An 18380-nucleotide genomic window follows, 5' to 3' on the forward strand; every position below is an offset into this window, starting at 1 on the left:
TTATTGGCATGCCAGTCAGCTACTGCAGTCCATCGTGTCAAGGAAGTCTCAAGAACCTTTTGATTCCCAGGTTATGGTACATTACACTGCAATTGCTCCAGGGAACCCCTTAAGGGGATATCATAACTGTGTAGTTGCTATGCGTGCACACCAGCACCCTGTAATAAAAATCTATAGGAACATTTTCACATGGTTACTGTGCATGTACATAAACTACTTTTCTAAATGGATATATATATATGTAATAGTATGTGTGTGCATATATAGAATGGTAATGCTATATATAATATTGTACTCCTGGGTTGAGACCTTATATTCCAATCTTTTGCCTGTATTGTGTATATTTAATGGAAAAATTGTAAACCATTTTCTTACCTCTCTCCCCTCTCCTGTCCCCCCAAAGATAAGATTTTACAGGAGAAAAACAGACAGACTCTTAATTATAGAAGCACTTGTGGGTGCCACTATAATATAGTAATTTGTGTAAAAAGAGTATAAACCTTCTTCACTGAAAAAAGCTGTTCTGTGCTGTTAGTTGATATGCTTGAATTTATGCAAGTGTACTGGTAAACAGCAAAATCCATACTTATCTTTACCTATGCAGGCATTAAATAGTCGGTGAGTTCAGAAAAAAAATAGCAGCATTTCTCACAGTAGAGTGGCATAGGAGTCCTGTTGACAGCAAAGCAGCATACTCTCTCCTCACCTGGTGAAGCAGAAGTGGGAGGTCAGTACAGCAGGAGAGTGTTGTAGTGGTAAACTGACTTATCTTGAAATCATTCAGGACTAGGTTCCCAATTCCATCAGAATAACTGATCTTCTTGTAAAGGTGCATGCCTCCTTTGTGTGGAATATACAACTTCAAAATCCTTCAAGGCACTGAAAACCAATATAGAGATACCAGTTTTAAAAACATGTAGAACACTGAAACATTTGGTAATTACTTAGAGGTGGTATACCTATTCATGTAGGTACCAGCTGATTCCAGGAAATAAACTGTTTTCTTTTCCTGCTAGTATCATTGTATTCCTAGTATCCCTATGTCCTGTACTATTAACTAAACTCGTAAGAGAAAGGTAAATCCAAAAACAGGAGAGCCAAAAACAGGAGAGCCAAAAACAAACAAAACAGTTTAACAATCCTTTCCCTCAGTGGAAGTGTGGATTTCAGTTTGTCCAAACCAGATGATCAAAATGAAACTTTAAAAACTGTCAGACTCTGGATCATGATGGGCCAGATCCTCTCTGCATGGGCCTGGCCCATGGAGTCACAGAGATAGGTAAGGATAAATTGTCAGGTGGCAGTTATGATTCCTTGTTTCTGTAACTTAATATGCAACACCTCCTGAGTGACTCAGAGCAGCAAAAGAGATGCTTAATTTATGCTAGATGTGCATGGTCCCTAAGGAATTGTTAGAGTTGATCTCTAGGGCACGGTCTTCCCCCTCGCATCCAGCACCAGTGGAGTAGAGGAGAGAGCTGGTGCAGGAGCTGGCCCTGCTAACTTAATGCCAGCTGAGAGCTGATGGAATTCTCAGTTGTCCAATTACTGCCAGATTGTGAGTTCTTTGCACCTCTCGCTGAGATTGGAGGTAAGAAACTGGCCCACTATTTTTATATTTCATATTTTTAGAGACTTTTTTTACATGCTCTGTGTTAACATGCCTTCCAACAAACATCAACCTGTATCAGACAATCACAGACAAAAAATTCATTTCAGTTCTTCTGTAAGCCCGCCCCGCTCTAGATATCAACATTGATCTTAAATAAATGAAATACGTTATACAATAACCTAATCCTGCTATTCACTGAGCATAAGCTCGCTACTGCATGTGTCACTGGCACCACTTACAGTAAACGATGGGGTAGGAACCTAATTTGAGCTAGCTCCATTTAAAGACCCCATTGTCTTGTCAGTAGGGATGCTATGTTAGCAGTATAACTACCTGTATACCAAATATTCTTTTGATTCTTTATTGATGGCAGACATTTACCTTACTCTGTACTTGCTTTTAGCACATTTAAAAGATTCATCCACTCAGAACACAGTAACATGCAGCAGCCTACAGGCACACAGTTTGTACATGGATGAGGTAGTTCTGGTTGAACCTGAAATGCTTCTCTGTCCTAAATGGGTTACTTTGTTTCAAACTCAGAATTATTTAAAATTACACAAATAAGCAATGACCTCTCAATCATATCTGTAGCTGCAAAGCAGTCTATTAAAGGGAAAGTCTCTGCCCACTTGGTTCTGGGTGCAAGGTTTGGATTTTATAGCATCATCCTGTATCATGGTCGCTAAAAGGTTTTGTATCAGACGAATGTTTGTACCTTTTTAAATGCAAAAGCCACTGGAAACTTGAATCCTCTTGATGTAAAGCAAAGCCAGTCTGCAGGCAGGTAATCACTCAGCCTTGACTTGAAGGGACCACATTCTGAGGGCAAGGGCAAAGTAAAGCACTCTCTTTATGATAGATTTTATCCTGAATAGGTACTTTTGATTGTACGAGATAAGGAGTCAGCAACATATGGACTGCGGGCCAGATGCAGCAGGGACTTGCATGTACCCGTGCACATTTGCACTGGGAATGAGCAGAGAGTAGCAGTGCTGAGACTGAATAGCTGAAAGCTGTGTCCATGCCACTGCCACTTCTCTCTGCCCCCTCACCCCTTCCCCTGAGGCAGTGGCGTGAACACAACTTCCAGCCGGAGGAGAGCTCTGTTGCATCTGGGTTGGGTTGGGGGGGTGAGGGTGGGCAGAAGCAAGAGCACTGTGGAAGCAGCTTCTAGCTCCCCAACCCTGGTGTGGCTCTCCTCTGGCTGGAAGATGTGCTGGAGGATTGCTGCGTCAGGGCCGGGGAGCTGTAAGCTGCTTCTAGGCTCCTCCCATTCCTTGAGTGCATCTTCCAGTTGTGTGGCTCTGGCAGGGGCACACAGAAAGACCCCCCCATCACTACTGATGTGTCATGGAAGCCACTCGGCCCACATTGGACTGGAATCAGGTTATTCCCTTCTGCAAGTTGAAAAGGGTTGCTGGCCCTTGTACTAGACAGCATACAATTGCTTTGCAGCAGTCTGCAATCCAAACAGCATGGTGCTTTGGGTAGAAAGCCCATCTGATTTAGGACTGTATGTTTAGCATGAACTGGCAATCTAGAGATGAAAGGTCAGCACTTTAATACACAACTCCCACAAAATGAAATTATAATTGAGGCAGCCATGAATCCCTTTCTCAGCAGTCCCCACCCCCCCTTTTCCATTTAAATATGTTTTCTTCTATCTCATACCTTTTTAAGTATATATATATTTATGTGTTTATTTTACACTGTCTAGAATTTTCCAACAAGTAGCAAGGATTAAGGGATCAATGTGGTTTCATAGTATAAAAATACCTTTAATGGAAGAATGCACAGTAATTATGCTGGTCAGCTAGATATAGGAAATATGCAAATAATTACATCATCCTCTCTCACAGGACATTCTATATAAAAAAAAATCAGTTAGTATTTTCAATATGTTCCACAGGAACCAAAACATGTAAATGCATTTTCCCTATCTCATGGAGAATGTAGGAGTGACAAATTATATAATCCAATATTTGAGTGTCTCCTGCTACTGTATATCTGCTCATCTTCTAAAATGTTTTACTCAGTGAAGGTTGTCTGCTTGTATACCCTTCCTATCCTCTCCAAGATGTAAAACCATCCAAGAGCTTCAAGCCATAGAAGGTCACCAGACTATTAAAACCTTAATCCCATGGAAGCCTAACATATAAATTAAAATAACGTATCCAGCCATTTGACTTCCACTGTGTTAGCATGTACTGCATTAGACATCAAACTGTTCCTAACAAATAATTTTAGCCCCAAACACCCATATCAGTATCTCCTAGCCAGCTGTCTTCTATTTAAAGACCATTATTAAAAGGCAGCCAATTTAGATCAGTTGGACTAGGGACAGACATTCACAAAGCCAGAGCCTGAATTGGTCAAAGAGCAGTTTAATTCCTCCTTGTCCCACTGGCAAGGACCCAAGCCAGGTCTGCTGGGTGCCCGCCCATCACTACTGCAGTGGCAGGCCGGCATGTCCCCTGAGGCAGAAGGGGCAGGGAGGGGGGTTATTACCCCATCTACCCCCACCACCCCTGGGGAACCACAGCCAGGTCTGCCTGCCCCAACTGGCATTGCCACCACCCCTTGTTTGGGGCAAGCAGCAGAATAAGCCCCTTGCTGCCCCCTCCACTGAATGCCAGAGGAAGAGGGAATTACTCTCTACCTAAGGGGTGCTGCTGGTGGGCATCTGGCTGCACTTCTGCTCATCTGCTGCAGTGGCAAGGGGACAGGGCCTTTGATGGGGGCAGCAGCCCCTGTCATAGTGTCAGGGAGTGTAAGCCCCTTCCCAGAGGGGGGGCCCTGCTGTAGGGCAGGCGGAGCACTGGGGCTCAGAGGGGGCCAGAGCCCTCCAAGCCACCACCACAGTCCGCAGCAGCTTTCCTTGCCCTTTAGAGGAGCCCTACGACGGGAAGAGGCTCACGATCTGGGAAACCATGCCAGGTGCTCTGACCTTCATCACTGTTGCTCCCCCCTCGCCACCACAGCGGCTGGCTAGGGGCAGGGCCAGATGCTGGCCAGCAGGGCCCCTTAGGCAGGGAGCGGGGTTATTCCTCCCTTTGCCCCCAGGGAACCTCAGCGGGGTCTGCCTGCCCTGGCCACCACTGCCACTTACTCTCTGCCTGAGGCAAGCAGTGGAATAAGCCCCCTCCTGCCCCTCTCCCTCCAGCATTCAGCAGAGAGGGCTTATTACATTGCTTGCCCCAGGCATGGAGTGTGTGGCAGCAGCAGCCACAGCAGGCAGACCCCACTGCAGTGCCCCAGGGTGAATGGCGGGAAATAACCCCACTCCCTGCCACCTGTCTAAGGGGCCCTGACAGCCGGCCTCTGGCCCCACCTCTGCCCAGCTGCTGGAGCAGTGAGGGGAGAGTGACCATGATGGGGTCAGCCCCTGTCATGGTTTCCCCAAATGCAAGCCTCTTCTTGGTGTGGGGCCCTGCTGCGGGGTGAGAAAAGCTGCTGCGGACCATGGCAGCAGCAGCGGCTTGGAGGGCTCTGGCCCCCTCCTAGCCCCAGTGCTGCCGCACACAATCTGCTGCAGCTCTGTCCACCCCGCAGTGGCCCCCCCCCACCAGGAGGTGTCAGTCATGCTCCCCAACACTATGACAGCAGCTGCTGCCCCCATCAAGGGCCCTGCCTCCTTGCTGCTGCAGTGGCTGGGTAGAGGCAGGACCCCTTAGGCAGGGGACAAGGACGGGAGTTATTTCCTCTCCCTCCGGCATTTGGTAGAGGGGGCTTTTTCTGCTGCTTGACACAAACAGCGAGCAAGTGGTGGTTGGGGTGAGCAGACCTGGCTGCAGTTCTCCAGGGGCAGTTGGGGTAGTTGGGGGAATAACCCCCACTCCCTGCCCCCTCTGACCTAGGGTCCACACCAGCTCTGTGCTGCAGCAGCAAGGGTGAAGTGTCCAGCAGACACAGCTTGGGTCCTTGCTGGTGGGACAGGGAGCAGGGAATTAAATCCCCCTCTGGCAAGAGCCCCATCCCTGCCTGCTCCTGCTTGTCCCTGCTTGGCTGGGAAGCAGAGGGGTGGGGCCAGCCCTGCTCTGCTGGATCAGAGAGCCCATCCCAGAGAGGGTGCTGGGATGCTGGGGGGCTCTGGTTTAAGTTAAACCCAGCAGGGGGTTCTGGGACAGACATTGCACAAACCAGTTTGAGCTCAATCAGTTAAGCCTGATAGTACATTCAATCAAGTTTATCTCAAACTGGTTTGGCCATTTTGAAACTGGTTTATGTGCACCTGTTCTGTTACAGGTTTAAACCAGTTTATGATTGCTTGAACTGGTTTATGTGTAATGTCTGTCCCTAGCCCTAATGAACAATAAGCATATAACTTAGCAGAGATATGTGGTATATTGAACAACAATTCCAATATTTCACTAAGGAAAGTTCACAAAAGTACTTAAAATCATTAGATGTCTGTCACTCAACTGAAGTTCATCAGTTGTTTCCTATGATTTGATCTTGATAAAGCTATCTGTGTGCATTTAACCAGTATCATTTATCCTCTGTAGGGACGATACATAATGGGTGCAAGTCTTCCATTCAGGTATTTTTGAAGACTCTATTTTACTCCCTTTTTAAATTAGTATACCAAATTTTCAATGAGTCTCATAGATTTTAGAATGCTATTTTTCTTTCATGCAGTTGGGATGGGATGGGTTGTGCAGCAATTTACAGCAGTGTTCTAGTAGAAATTAAAGTTGAATTACAATCCACAGGCTTGAAGGCCCCAAAGACCTTTCAGCATTTTCACATATACAAAAAGGGCCACATTCTTAATCTTTGATTTTTCTTGAACTCTTAGAACTCTGAGATTTTTAGTCCTTACATGATTATCTGGCTCAGTTTATTATCAGTAAATATGTCTGTGAATACAGCATCATAACCTTGCAGTCAGTTTTCAGCTGTTATCCTTGCATGTAAATTTCTGGTTTTCTCTTTATACCCTGTGCTTTATAACTGATCCTGGTAAGAGACCCTTGAACAATATTTTTTTTTTCTGGTAATGCCTCCTCATACCATCACTTAGTATTTTGGTTGCACCAATTCTCATGGCCCAGAAATTTGGAGGGAATTGACAAGATCTGTCATGCAACCTTTTGCCACTTTTTTCATAGTCATGAAGAAGTTTCCTGAAGATAGATTGGTTTATTTTAGGACATTTCCCTGTCATAATAAATTTCATGCAGTCTTCTTGTCCACAACAGCAAAAAAGCAAGAGGGAGCCAAATTAGTAAAATGGCACCAGAGCTTACATTGACCATGATTTTTGAGTTTGTCCTCTTACCTCACCATTTTTGTTGCCAGGTGTGTGTCACTATCTCAGAGCTCATGCTTAATATAGTTCATTACACTAGACAAGTGGGAAAATGGTATTAATACAAGAGTTGAAAATGAGTTCTATGGCAGTTTGATTTTGCAACTGGAAAGGATTTACATTGTGCACAAAAAGGACTCAGAGAACAAGGAGCACTACAGCATCTTCTAGTAACCATACCTTTCTTTCTTTTATTTGGGATTTGTTTCTTCTCAGGGAAAGAAAACAGAAGTTCATTAAGAAAACTGTTAGAGATTTCTTTAAGTTAATAAATATTCAAAACTGCCTGTGTGCATCAGATACTGTGGACATAAAGTCAAATTTCCAAGGATAACACTTCTCTTTTCACATGATTTAATTATAAAAGCCCAAGGCACAAGTTTGTTACCATTTTTTTCCCCTGTATAAGCAGTCATGCTTTGGTAAGTTTGTTGGTGTTACTGCAGAATGTTACCTTAATAATGATAGCGTGGTAGGTGGGCATTACAGCCTTAAAACTGATTCCTCTTAGCGTGCTTCGCTGTGCTGTTGTTGTATATCTACTGCGTTTTAAGGTCTCTGTCCACTTTTCACCTACAAGGAGAATGCCATTTTTAAATAAAACTTACCCTTATCCACTGTAAATTTGTGCTATTTTGTAAAGATCTTTTGCAGGATGGTTTTTTCACAATTATGTGTTTATTACAAGATGGGGAACTGTTTGCATAGCTGCATATTGGTTGAATCCAATACTATCTCTCTTTATAACAGTAAAATATTTGAGCTGTTATTGAATGCTATATGTCTAATTGGTGACAAGCATTGTGTTCAAATTAATGCTTAGCTCCAGTTATAATATCATTATGTCATAACAGTGAAAAATTCTAATTAAGATGATCTGTTTGCCAGGAAAAAGTTTAGTATATCAATTAATCTATTTTATCAGGGGTGAGCAGTTTTCCCCCCCGATCAGAGCCTAAATTATGAGCAAAACATCACAGATGCATGCTGCATTGGACAAGGAACACATGCGTGCATTTAAATCATGTATATCTTACTTTTTTACTGATGTAATTGTGAAATATGTTCTTTTTGCATTCATAATTAGGGGGTGGAACAGATGGTGAAGGCTGAGTTTAAAATAATCTGTCATTAAAATAACCTAGCCTACTGGTAATTCTTCACTCTAACTGGAGTTTAGGTCAGGGTAACAGGGTTTTTTGCAGTGTTGGAATACACTAGAAGGAGCTAGGGACTCCATGGGAAATATGATATATGAGGATATTTTCCAGAAGGACACTGTGTAGTAAGATTTCAATGTATGAAATTTGATGGTAGTGAGAATATGCATAAATAGAAGGGACACAATTCCTCTGACAAATATAAATCCTTTTAGCACCATTCATTACATAGTAGCATATTCAGTCAGAGTAGTAGAGTTAATTTCATATACTGCAAGGAAATAACCACAATTTAACAAATACAATATAAGGAACTCAGTGTTTGGGGTTAAAAACCCATGTCCTAAATTTGCCACATTCTACTAATATCTGTGGACAATACATTATAATTATTTGCATTATTTAGAGGTGCTGTAGCTATTGACTTTTACATCTAAGTCTCACTTCTTTCATATTTACTACATAGACTTACAGAGCTCTGACAAAGGAAATCTCATATCAATCCTACCTGGCGAGCTTAGAACTTTTCTTAGTAATAAGAATACTGTCTCGATAGATCCTTGCATGTCTTTAAAACATTTATTTTAGTGTTTCCTTCACAATTTTGTTTCCTAACTGCTTTGAAGAAAGCATATAGATTTCAGCATGGTATTATGATAAATCTTCTCGAGTAGGGGCAAGCATTAACATTTGTGTCGGTTCTTTTTCATCTTAATCCAACCTTCGTTAATAATCACAAAATTCTACATAGTGGGTAAGAAGATGTAATTAACACTTTGACCCCAGAATCTTAATTGGCGCCTGTTGAAAACAGTGGGGCAGTTTAAAAAAAATTAAAAAGTAGCCTGTGGTGATTGAAACAGCATAATACATAATGGTTTTCTCAAATCAAAAGTCCTGTGAAACTTCAGATTTAATCACATTTTGCGCACTACCAATACATACGTGGTGTCTTAAAACTGCATTGCTTGCAGCTTTTTCTTTAATCCAGGGTCCCCGAAATTTGACCACCTCAGGGCTACAGCAGCAGCTTTTGTGAAGCCCCACTACTAAGCATAGCATGGCAGCTAGTGTCAGTTAAAAAGGGGGTATAGTTCAAGACTACATAGCCAAGTCCACCATTTTGATCCATGTGGCCTCTGCTTTGATGAAAATGGAGCATTTTATGAAATCCCTCTAGTCTCTGCAAGCCCTGACTCTGTATTAAAATTGACAGTGGCTCTGGACTGTAAACCTCTGTCGATCACAACTGCAACACAGGTCACACTTGCCTTTGATCTACAGTGAATCTCTTTAGAAATCCTGTCTTTGGAAGTTACGCTCTGGTCTTTGTTTTGAAAAAGAGATTTACATGAGATTGAAACCAGTATTTTTTTGTAAGTGTTGTTCTGTGGTTGGTCACATAACTCAAATGATACTTCCAAAATATTTCCTCAGTCGGCAGTATATGTGCATCATACTGTGATGTCAAAAGCTCTTCTACAGGACCCAATTCCCCCATTGTTTAAAGGCTGACTCTGTCTTGGTGCACACAAAGGACACAGGCTTTATGAAAAATTGAAAAATTTCAACACGCATTACTTAAATAATAAATATTCATAAATAATACCTATGAATAGCAAATGAGACAGCCCTTCAGAAACACTGTTTGACCTGTATAAGGAACAACAACATTGGTACACGGGTGCTCAGTCCTTATCTGCTCTCTTATATTTTTAGGATGAACTGGCAGGTATTGGAGGGTTGGGTTTTGTTTTATTTTGGGGTTGATTAGTTTTCCACTTAAAAACTGTACTTGTCTTTTCCTTCCATTTCTTTGGAGTTTGCTCTCACTGGCTTGCATTTCAGGAATAGAAGTAGTTAACAGCTTAGTAAACAAAGAGGTGCTTACTTTTTCAAAAATTGAGTAGCTCCACCTTACTTTTAACTGGTTTTGCTCTATGCACTGTTTCAAAAGCTTAATTCTATTAGCTTTCATACACAAGCATAACTTGTAAGGAAATGTCAGAAGAGATAAAATAGGAAGAGGAGAGCATGTATCCACCCTAGTAGGTAGAATGAAGTAATTCTAATGGCACTTAAGGTGACCGGTAGGCAAGAGAGAGAAAAAGGACTTGTGGGGTATATTCCATGGCACCACCTGTCTATGCTACCATTTTTGGTAGAGAGACATGCACCAAGAATAATCCTATGGCCAGAAAATTATTAATTCTTACTGAGTTTTTTTCTAGTATCACATAGATGCTTTCACCACTATACATTAGTAGATCCACTTCTTGAATGGAACATGAAACAGAGTCTCTAAAAAAGCCTAAGGTTAAGCAAACTTGCTTTTCTATCTTTGTTTTACCAGGGAAAGTTTGAAAGGTTATGACACTGGTAATAGTAGAAGAAATATTAGAGAATGATGGAAATCAAATGTCTGAGATTTTGTTTTTGTCCTTGATAGGTCAAAATTTGAGCTCCACCATTCCTTATTTTTTTACCTGTTATTGATGTTAGAATTCACAGAACCCATGTTAATCGTTTGGAAAAAAAAAATGATGGTGATTTATAAGATGCCATAAATGGCTTGCATAATATAAATGTTTTACATGAACAAAGTCTATGTAGATTTACATTTTTATTAATTCATAAATATAAATTAGACAGTCTTTCTTTAATGCAGTATCTTACCAAGTGTTTGTTTTCTAATGTGTGGCTTATTCTTTTGAGAAAACACAGATTTTTGAACTAATTCCACCACCTACTACATCAGAGAGGGGTGAACACTTGCCAAAGTCAGCTTCTGACCAGCAGTGTGTTAGAAATTAATCAAGAAGCAGAGGAATCAAAACATTTAAAAGCCTCAGAAATCACTGCTGTGTATTTGAAAGAGAGCAAAATTATTACAGTGACTTTGGCATCGTATTATTTTCTCTAAATTTGTGTGTAACTTTATTATATTGTTCTTCCACAAACTTGTTTATCTCAAATGTAATGTAATTACATTTTTGCTTTACCTATACATTTATCTGAGCTTGAATTCAGGCTGTTTCTCAGTTCCCAAAGTCTGTTAGTATCACTAGTCTCCTTTATTGTGTAACTTTACATACACAAAAAATACACACACTTGCCAATAGTCAGCCTCATTAGAGGTGTAAAACTAAAGAAGTATACAGTGTCTGAAATGCAATATATTCGCAGTGAAGATTTATTCCCATTCTTATTGATATATTTTCATCTTGATGTTCAGTAATTTACTCCATGTATAAAATTTAAGCCACAGCCCTTTGTTTACTAACTGCAGACCTGTTCCAGAAGCTACACATCAATGCACATAGTCATGCCTTGATTTTTGTGGTTACACTGGAAGCCAGATCTAAAGACTTGCACGTCAGAATAAAATTGAATCTACAGGTTTACTTGGAAAGGATGGAATTCATAAGATTTCTATAGACCCAAGCTGTAAATGTCTTTGACAGTAATCTGTTGATTGGCTTTGTTTGTTCTCCCACAAAAGGTGTCAGTGTGTGTGTGGGTGTAATTCTCGATTAATTAACAAATTATTGAGGTCCATAGTGGTTCAAGTGGTATTATGAATTTGTTTTCTCTTGCTCAGTTTTTGGAAGAGGGAATTCCCTTCTTGCTACTGTACTTTTCAGTTTTGTGCTCTGCATAGTGTTCATTGTAGGATGGCTTGTTTTGCCCACATAATTTTTTTCACCCAGAAAGATTGAAGTATATTTTCAGAGGGCGGGGGCTTGTTATTTCTTGTTTCATGCAGACAAGAATAGATTTCACACAATACATGGCAGATGTAAGGAAGACAAAAAGCTATCATACTTCAGAATATGCTAGTGTGCTCTTCCTATATATATATATAAAAGAATGCTATATGAATTCTATGAGGATACGATTTAAAAAGATGCATAAAAGATAGAACATCAGTCTCAATTTATTGTGTGGTGCCATTGTTTTAATCTGTTTCCATTTTAACATCTATCAGTCTATTCATTTGGGTTTTGTTTTGTTTTTACTCTGCAGTCCCTGGATGGATTTGTATTTGCACTAAACCAAGAAGGAAAATTTTTGTACATTTCAGAAACTGTCTCCATCTATCTAGGCCTATCCCAAGTAAGTAAAAATTTTAGATTCTAGAATGCAATTGTGTGCAATGTACTCCTCTTCTTTCCATTCTTAAAGTCATGATAATCTTTTTTGCCACCTTTTGTGTGAATTACTGAATTCATTTTTTTAACGGCAGCATCTGGTTCATCCCAAAAAGTATTTGAGAAGTATATGTGTCAGTATTGAATGTTCAGGTAAAATAAACTTGGCCCTGAAAACTTTTTTGCCACAAAAGATCATTATTAATTTATTGGGAACAAATGAAGTTTCTTTTCTCAGTTGTTTTGAACTTTAAACCTCTGTACCTGATAGGAAAGGGACACACTAATAGTACTTCCCTTGTGTCCTATTACTGGATGTTTATGGAGTACCCTGCATTATCCTGGGAGCTGACACAATGACAGGGAGTCATTTGGAGTCAAGAAATGCTGAAAGAAACCATTAAAATGTCTTGCAGGGAGGGTTCCAACAAGGACATATTTTGCTGCTTTCACAAATGTTCGCTAATCTGAAAAGACAAATTCATAAAATATAGCAGTTTGATTATTTAGAGTTTAATTGCTGACATCTGTTTGTCAGAGGTTAAAAGGATAGGAAAAGGGAAAAGTTGCTTGTTGTTGCTTATTGCTAATCCTGCTGCATTCAGAGGCTTCTAGCTGAAATAGCTCCATTCTATTTAGATTCAGAAATTCAGCAGAGAGTTTTTGCATGATGATTTGCCAGGTAGGATAATCTACCTCTCGTGCAGTCACCCTGAGGAGATAAAAATTGAGATAATGTTTGTTTCTGCTCTTTTAAATGGGAACCCATACTGAACTTGTTGCTTGACTAAGCTGACACAGCTCTGAGGACTCAACTTTTAGTACTGGAACCTTTCAGGCACCTAGTGATTTTTCTGTACCCTGGCTAAATAAAGAAAGAGACTCTGTAATAATGCATAGGTCTATTTTAGCATTTTTGCTGGGGAAAAAAACATATTTTAAATGTTATTGTTGAGAATTGGAGTAAGTGTTCATTTACTCCTAAAAGAACATACCAATATTTGGATAAAATACACTGTAATTGTATTTTCTAATGGCTTTAGTAAACCCAGTGATAGACCTAGAAACAGAGCTCTTGCTAACTCAATATTAGTATTCTTGTCTCTCATTAAAATCCCTAGTTTTGTAATAGGCTTTAATCCCTGCCTTAATCTGTTTGGGAGCTAGTATCAAGAATCTCACATTTTGAAACTGGTGCACCACCATGTTGCTAATACACTAAAGGATCAGAACTTTAATGTTTATTATTGTCTTATGCTCATATTAATCTGTTTTATGCATAGTATCCAACAAAGTTTAATAAGCCAGTAAAGAAGAAGGATGAATAATTAGTTTAAGCAGGTAAATGCTAATTAGGGAACTCCTGAAAGGCATCCATTATACACTAGCTTAAAACAAATTTTACAGCCCTGGTTAGTGGTGTAATCCAAATTCTGTCAAGGCAACTGCATTTTCTGTAATTGAGATGTGTATGTTTGCTTTGCATAACAGATGGCTCTGTATGCTTAGACTGATAGCTAGGAAAATAATAATTGCATTATTCTGGCCAAAAGAATATTAGCTCTTGGGTTTTGGCCATTTCAGTCAGTCCTCCTGCCAGCACAGCATATGCACATATATGGATTGGATTTTCAAGGAAATTGATGCATCTGGAATAGTGTGGCCATCTGAAATATCATCTGTTCAAGAAAAATTTGGCTTTAACCCTATGCTAGTCTCTTGTTAAAAGCATTTTCTTCTACAGCTTTTTAACTGTAATACTTTAGAAGTCAATTCTTCCTCTAAACTTGTTTCAAATTACTGAGACTTTATACTTCATCTTTATCTATATATACTTTTCAAACAAGTGTCCAGATGAATGAGGCAATTTTATAGGCATGTTACAGCATTTGATGTGTATCAGTGCAAACCTGTCTTTGCACTTATTAATCAAGGTATTTGTGAAAAAAAGGTCATTGAAAACTTAAAGCCAAGATTGAGATCTTTAACACCATAATAAGGAAAATGCTGAGGAACTGATATAGCCATTAAATATGTCCGGTTCCAGTTGATGTCCCAACCTAATCTTTGTTTGAGACAGTAGTAATGTATTAAATACTGAATAAGTAGAGATGGTGTATACAGTAGACAACCCTTCCAATTTTTTCAGTAGTCTCCCTGTAAGTGCTGTAATACTTGCTGTAATAGCTTATAGATGCATCACTAACACTGCAAAAAAAAAAAAGAAACTGCAATCATGCACACTAAATTAAGCATTCAAAAGCTTTATTTGTTACAAAAAGAACTGGCAAAAACATCCATATAAACAATTCTCAAAGTACAAAAAAAATGCTAATATTTCACAACAGTGATTTCAAAATAGTCCAAAGTGAAGCAGTCATTATTGGTAGGTTGCTATTTTATTGAAATCTGGTATATGATAAAGTTGGCAAGAACCAGCATTAATGGGATATGAACATGTAAAATATGTTGCCTCCATTTCTTTTCGTTGTATACATAGCTTTTAGGTAAACAAAGCTGACTTCCTAGCATGAGGTTTGCTGAGGTCAAATCTGTATGGACTATAACCTATAGACACTTTCTGAGAAGTCTAAAACATTCCATAATGTAAATTCCAGGTATCTTGTATTGATTGCTCATCCTTGTGTCTGGCATATGTGTTTCTCTGCATAGACAACATTGTCCTTGTTATCCCTTTTTAATTACTAGCAATGAAAATAAGGTTTTATGTGTTTAGAATCAAGAAAAAAGTCAAGTCCATCTAAGGGAAAATAGGTGACTTTGGCTGAGTTCTGAGCATGAACATAGAGTATTTTTTGGCAAACCTGTTTTTTTCTTGCGTGTACTTTGAGGGATAGTAGTTCAAAAAACAGTCTGATGTTCTAACAGAGCTTCCAGACTAGTAAGAAAGAAATCTGATAAAACTAAAAGGCACTTATATACGTACCAGATGTCTGCTCCGACGTGTGCTAATTAGCACACGTCAGAGCAGACTTGATTCACCGAGTCTGCCGGAGCATGTTAATTAACGTGCTCCAGCGCCCCCATGTCATGTCTGTTCAGCATCCCCACACTTCAAAATGGTAGCAGGGGCAGTTGAACTAAAGATTGTCGAATGAGCTTTAGTTCAAGTGCGCCTGCTGCTATTTTGAATCATGGGGATTCTTAATAGGCATGACGCTGTGGGTGCTTTAATTAGAGTGGCTCTTGGAACTGCTCTAATTAAAGCACCCCCTCTCCCCCCACCCTGAAGTATCTGTATAGCCACCCAACATCTCTGGATCATGGTTCCCAACTTTTTTAGACTCAAGGCACCCCTCCTTAGACTCTGGATACCCCTTGGAAAATATTAGTTCTTAACTTTGACTCATTTTTGCCTACACAAAAATAAAAGAGCAATCCCTCTGTTGCAAAGAACACAGAAGTACCATAACAGGGCAGGGTGTTTTTAACACTGTGGATTCCTATTTGAAATCTCTGGATCTATCTTGTGAATCATGTTTACACACCTGGCAGAGGTCACGTTGCATGGGGTGTCAAGACGCCCCAGGGTGCTGAGGCATCCTGGTTGGGAATCACTGCTCTAGAGGCTGACTGACGTGATGACAATAAGGTTCCATATGACACAGTCTGGACCAACTTAACAATAGGCATGTCTGTCTACAGGATACATTTACTGCTCAGTTGACTTAGTAAACTGTGCAGTAAACATGTCAGCATCTACACATGCACCTCTGTTAGGTTAGAGTAGATTAATTTACTCTGCAGCAGGATAGTACTTTTAAATATAAGTAGTATCTTGCTGTGGCACAAAAAATCTCCACAGCATTGCATGTGTAGACACTGTGGTGGCTGGCTGAGGCACCAGGGTATTTCAGTGTGGAAGCTGCCTGCTGGCTAGCTCCACAGTGGAGTACCCTTGTGCTCCAGCCAGCCCCTCCACAGCCTGAGCCGAGCCCCCTGCCAGCCAGGGATGCTCCAACCCAGCTGAACATGTTGTGCCTGGTAGCAATAAATTCTAAGCTCCGGAGTTTATTGCTGCACATTAATAGGCATGTGTAGACACACTCAGTAAAAGCTATAGTAAATATACTTTTCTGATATTATGGGCAGACAAACACCTAAACATATGTGGGTTTCAATGTTTAATCTTCTGACTACTGCTAGCCAAGAATTTTAAGTTAGTTGAATTTTAGAATTCATTTTTTAGAGTGGTCCTCCCAGAGCAGTCCACCATGGAATTGCTTTCAGGACAGTTTCAGAGAACACTAGATATATGTTTATGTCAGACAAAAAGACACAGTGGTAGTAGACAGTGAAGACAGTGAGAAAGAAGAAAGTACAATAAAAGCTTAAAAAGGCAGAAAAAAATGGTCTGAAATCTATGAATTGTATTAATCGGCCACATGTTCATATTTTCCAATATCCTTCTCAATATACAGTGGGACAAGAAACTGTAGTATTTGTTTGTAGGTTCATGCTTATTTATTAACTTAGAATATAAGCGTAAGGTTTTCTGCACTTGTGACTGTTGTGCAGCATTTACCCCAGCAGTAAAATATCTTCAAAATCCCAGGCAATTGAATTCAGTAGCAAAACCTCTCGTTGACTTTATTGGAGCCAGGGCGAACATGGTGCACTGATGTTAAAAGCAGCTTGTATCAATGGAATTTACTTTTGTGTGGGTTGCAGTGTTACAGGCGACTTTCCATGCTGTTGCAGTATTATGATGTAAAAATACACAGTGTAGATTAATCCTGTGTGTCTGTCTGTTTAACCACACCACACATTGAGTAGTTTTAAAAACCAAGAAACTGTCATCTTTTGAAAATTACCAATCCTTGAGTTCCTTTAGTTATAAATGGAGCGGGGGAGTCAGTTTGCAAATGTAGATGACTACATTAATTGCCAGATCTCGGATGTGAACATTCAACTAGACGCTCAAATAACTCTTCCGTGGATCTAAAAATCCAAATGATTGCCTACATTTGGAATTTTGGTTCCCAACATGTGTGGCCAAAATTAAGAATTTGGCCCAAACAGAATATTGAAACATTGACAGTAACGGTCCTCCTTAAAAGAAATATATGCATATACAACAAAAGGAGAAAATGAACAAGTTTTTAAGATTTCAGTTTAATTGGAAAACATTATAGGCCAACAAGCTAGTTGCTTATTCCCCTTATCCTGGAACAAGTTATTTCATCATCTCCCACTGATGAAAGTACTCTACATATATACCATGCAGATACTATCTATCTCCCTTCTCTTTTGTTTTGTAAAGTCCATGCCTTAAAATATTTCCTACCTTTCCTTCAAGCTTTCCAGGACACAAACAGGGTTGCAAATTGGCCTGTTTAAAGAAAGCTCACTAAAAGGGAGTAGTGCAGCTGCAGACATAATAAGAGCTAATAGAGGTGAAGGAGAAAAAAAAGGATAAACTGTTGTTTACATTTTGTCCTTTTTAAAACAAAACAGGTGAAGACAACAGGTATATTAGATGTCAACTGCCTTACTAATACTAGAATGGATCATTGTATTTTGGATTTCTGTGCATTTGTTCTATGGAATGGCAAATAAAATTATAGCTACAGCACACAAGTACAAGGTCAAATAAATGACAGTACTCAGTCTATTTGTGAAGCTATTCTGAAAGGGAACCATGGTGCCAAATGTGGTTTATTTGAATAATAAAGAAGAATTAGATTCCCCTGATAACTTGGCTGAGGGCCAATAAATCACTGGAGGTTAAGGATGCTTTGCAACTGCTATGTATTTCTTTTGCTTTTACGAAGCACAAGCTTCAACTACTGTGCTCTACCTGTTTTTCAATGCAAATGAAGCTGAAGATAGTATATGGTTAATGCAATACTTTATGCTATGTTTATTTTAAAAAGTATCAGGAAAATGTGACACTTATATTCATTCTGTAAGTTTTAGCTCATTTTCTTATTGCAACATTATAAAAACAACGCCTCACAATATGTTATGTAACAAAGCCTTAAAAAAAATAAGAGCCCACAGGATTTTGTTTTGTCTTTAGTATTCCAAATTTGAATGATAGTGGCAAGACTGATCAGCCTCTTAGTTAATAAATCCATGCACTAATATTAATAATTTGTGTGGTGTTTTGACCCCTTTTA

The 18380-nt window shown here is 39.7% G+C and overlaps 1 protein-coding gene across 7 annotated transcripts in view; it reads left to right on the forward strand.

Moving 5' to 3' along the window:
* NPAS3 (neuronal PAS domain protein 3) overlaps positions 1 to 18380 on the forward strand; it is an 853230-nt gene that overhangs the window by 580987 nt on the left and 253863 nt on the right. For all 7 annotated transcript variants that reach the window (XM_090033579.1, XM_090033581.1, XM_090033580.1 and 4 more), the window contains one exon: positions 12113 to 12202. In XM_090033579.1, coding sequence (XP_089889705.1) covers positions 12113 to 12202 — 90 coding nt within the window. The remainder of the gene's footprint in view (positions 1 to 12112; positions 12203 to 18380) is intronic.

Source organism: Crocodylus siamensis, chromosome 2 (genome assembly GCF_052110815.1).
Source record: "Crocodylus siamensis isolate JL-2025a chromosome 2, ASM5211081v1, whole genome shotgun sequence".
In the NCBI taxonomy this organism is placed as follows: Eukaryota; Metazoa; Chordata; order Crocodylia; family Crocodylidae; genus Crocodylus; species Crocodylus siamensis.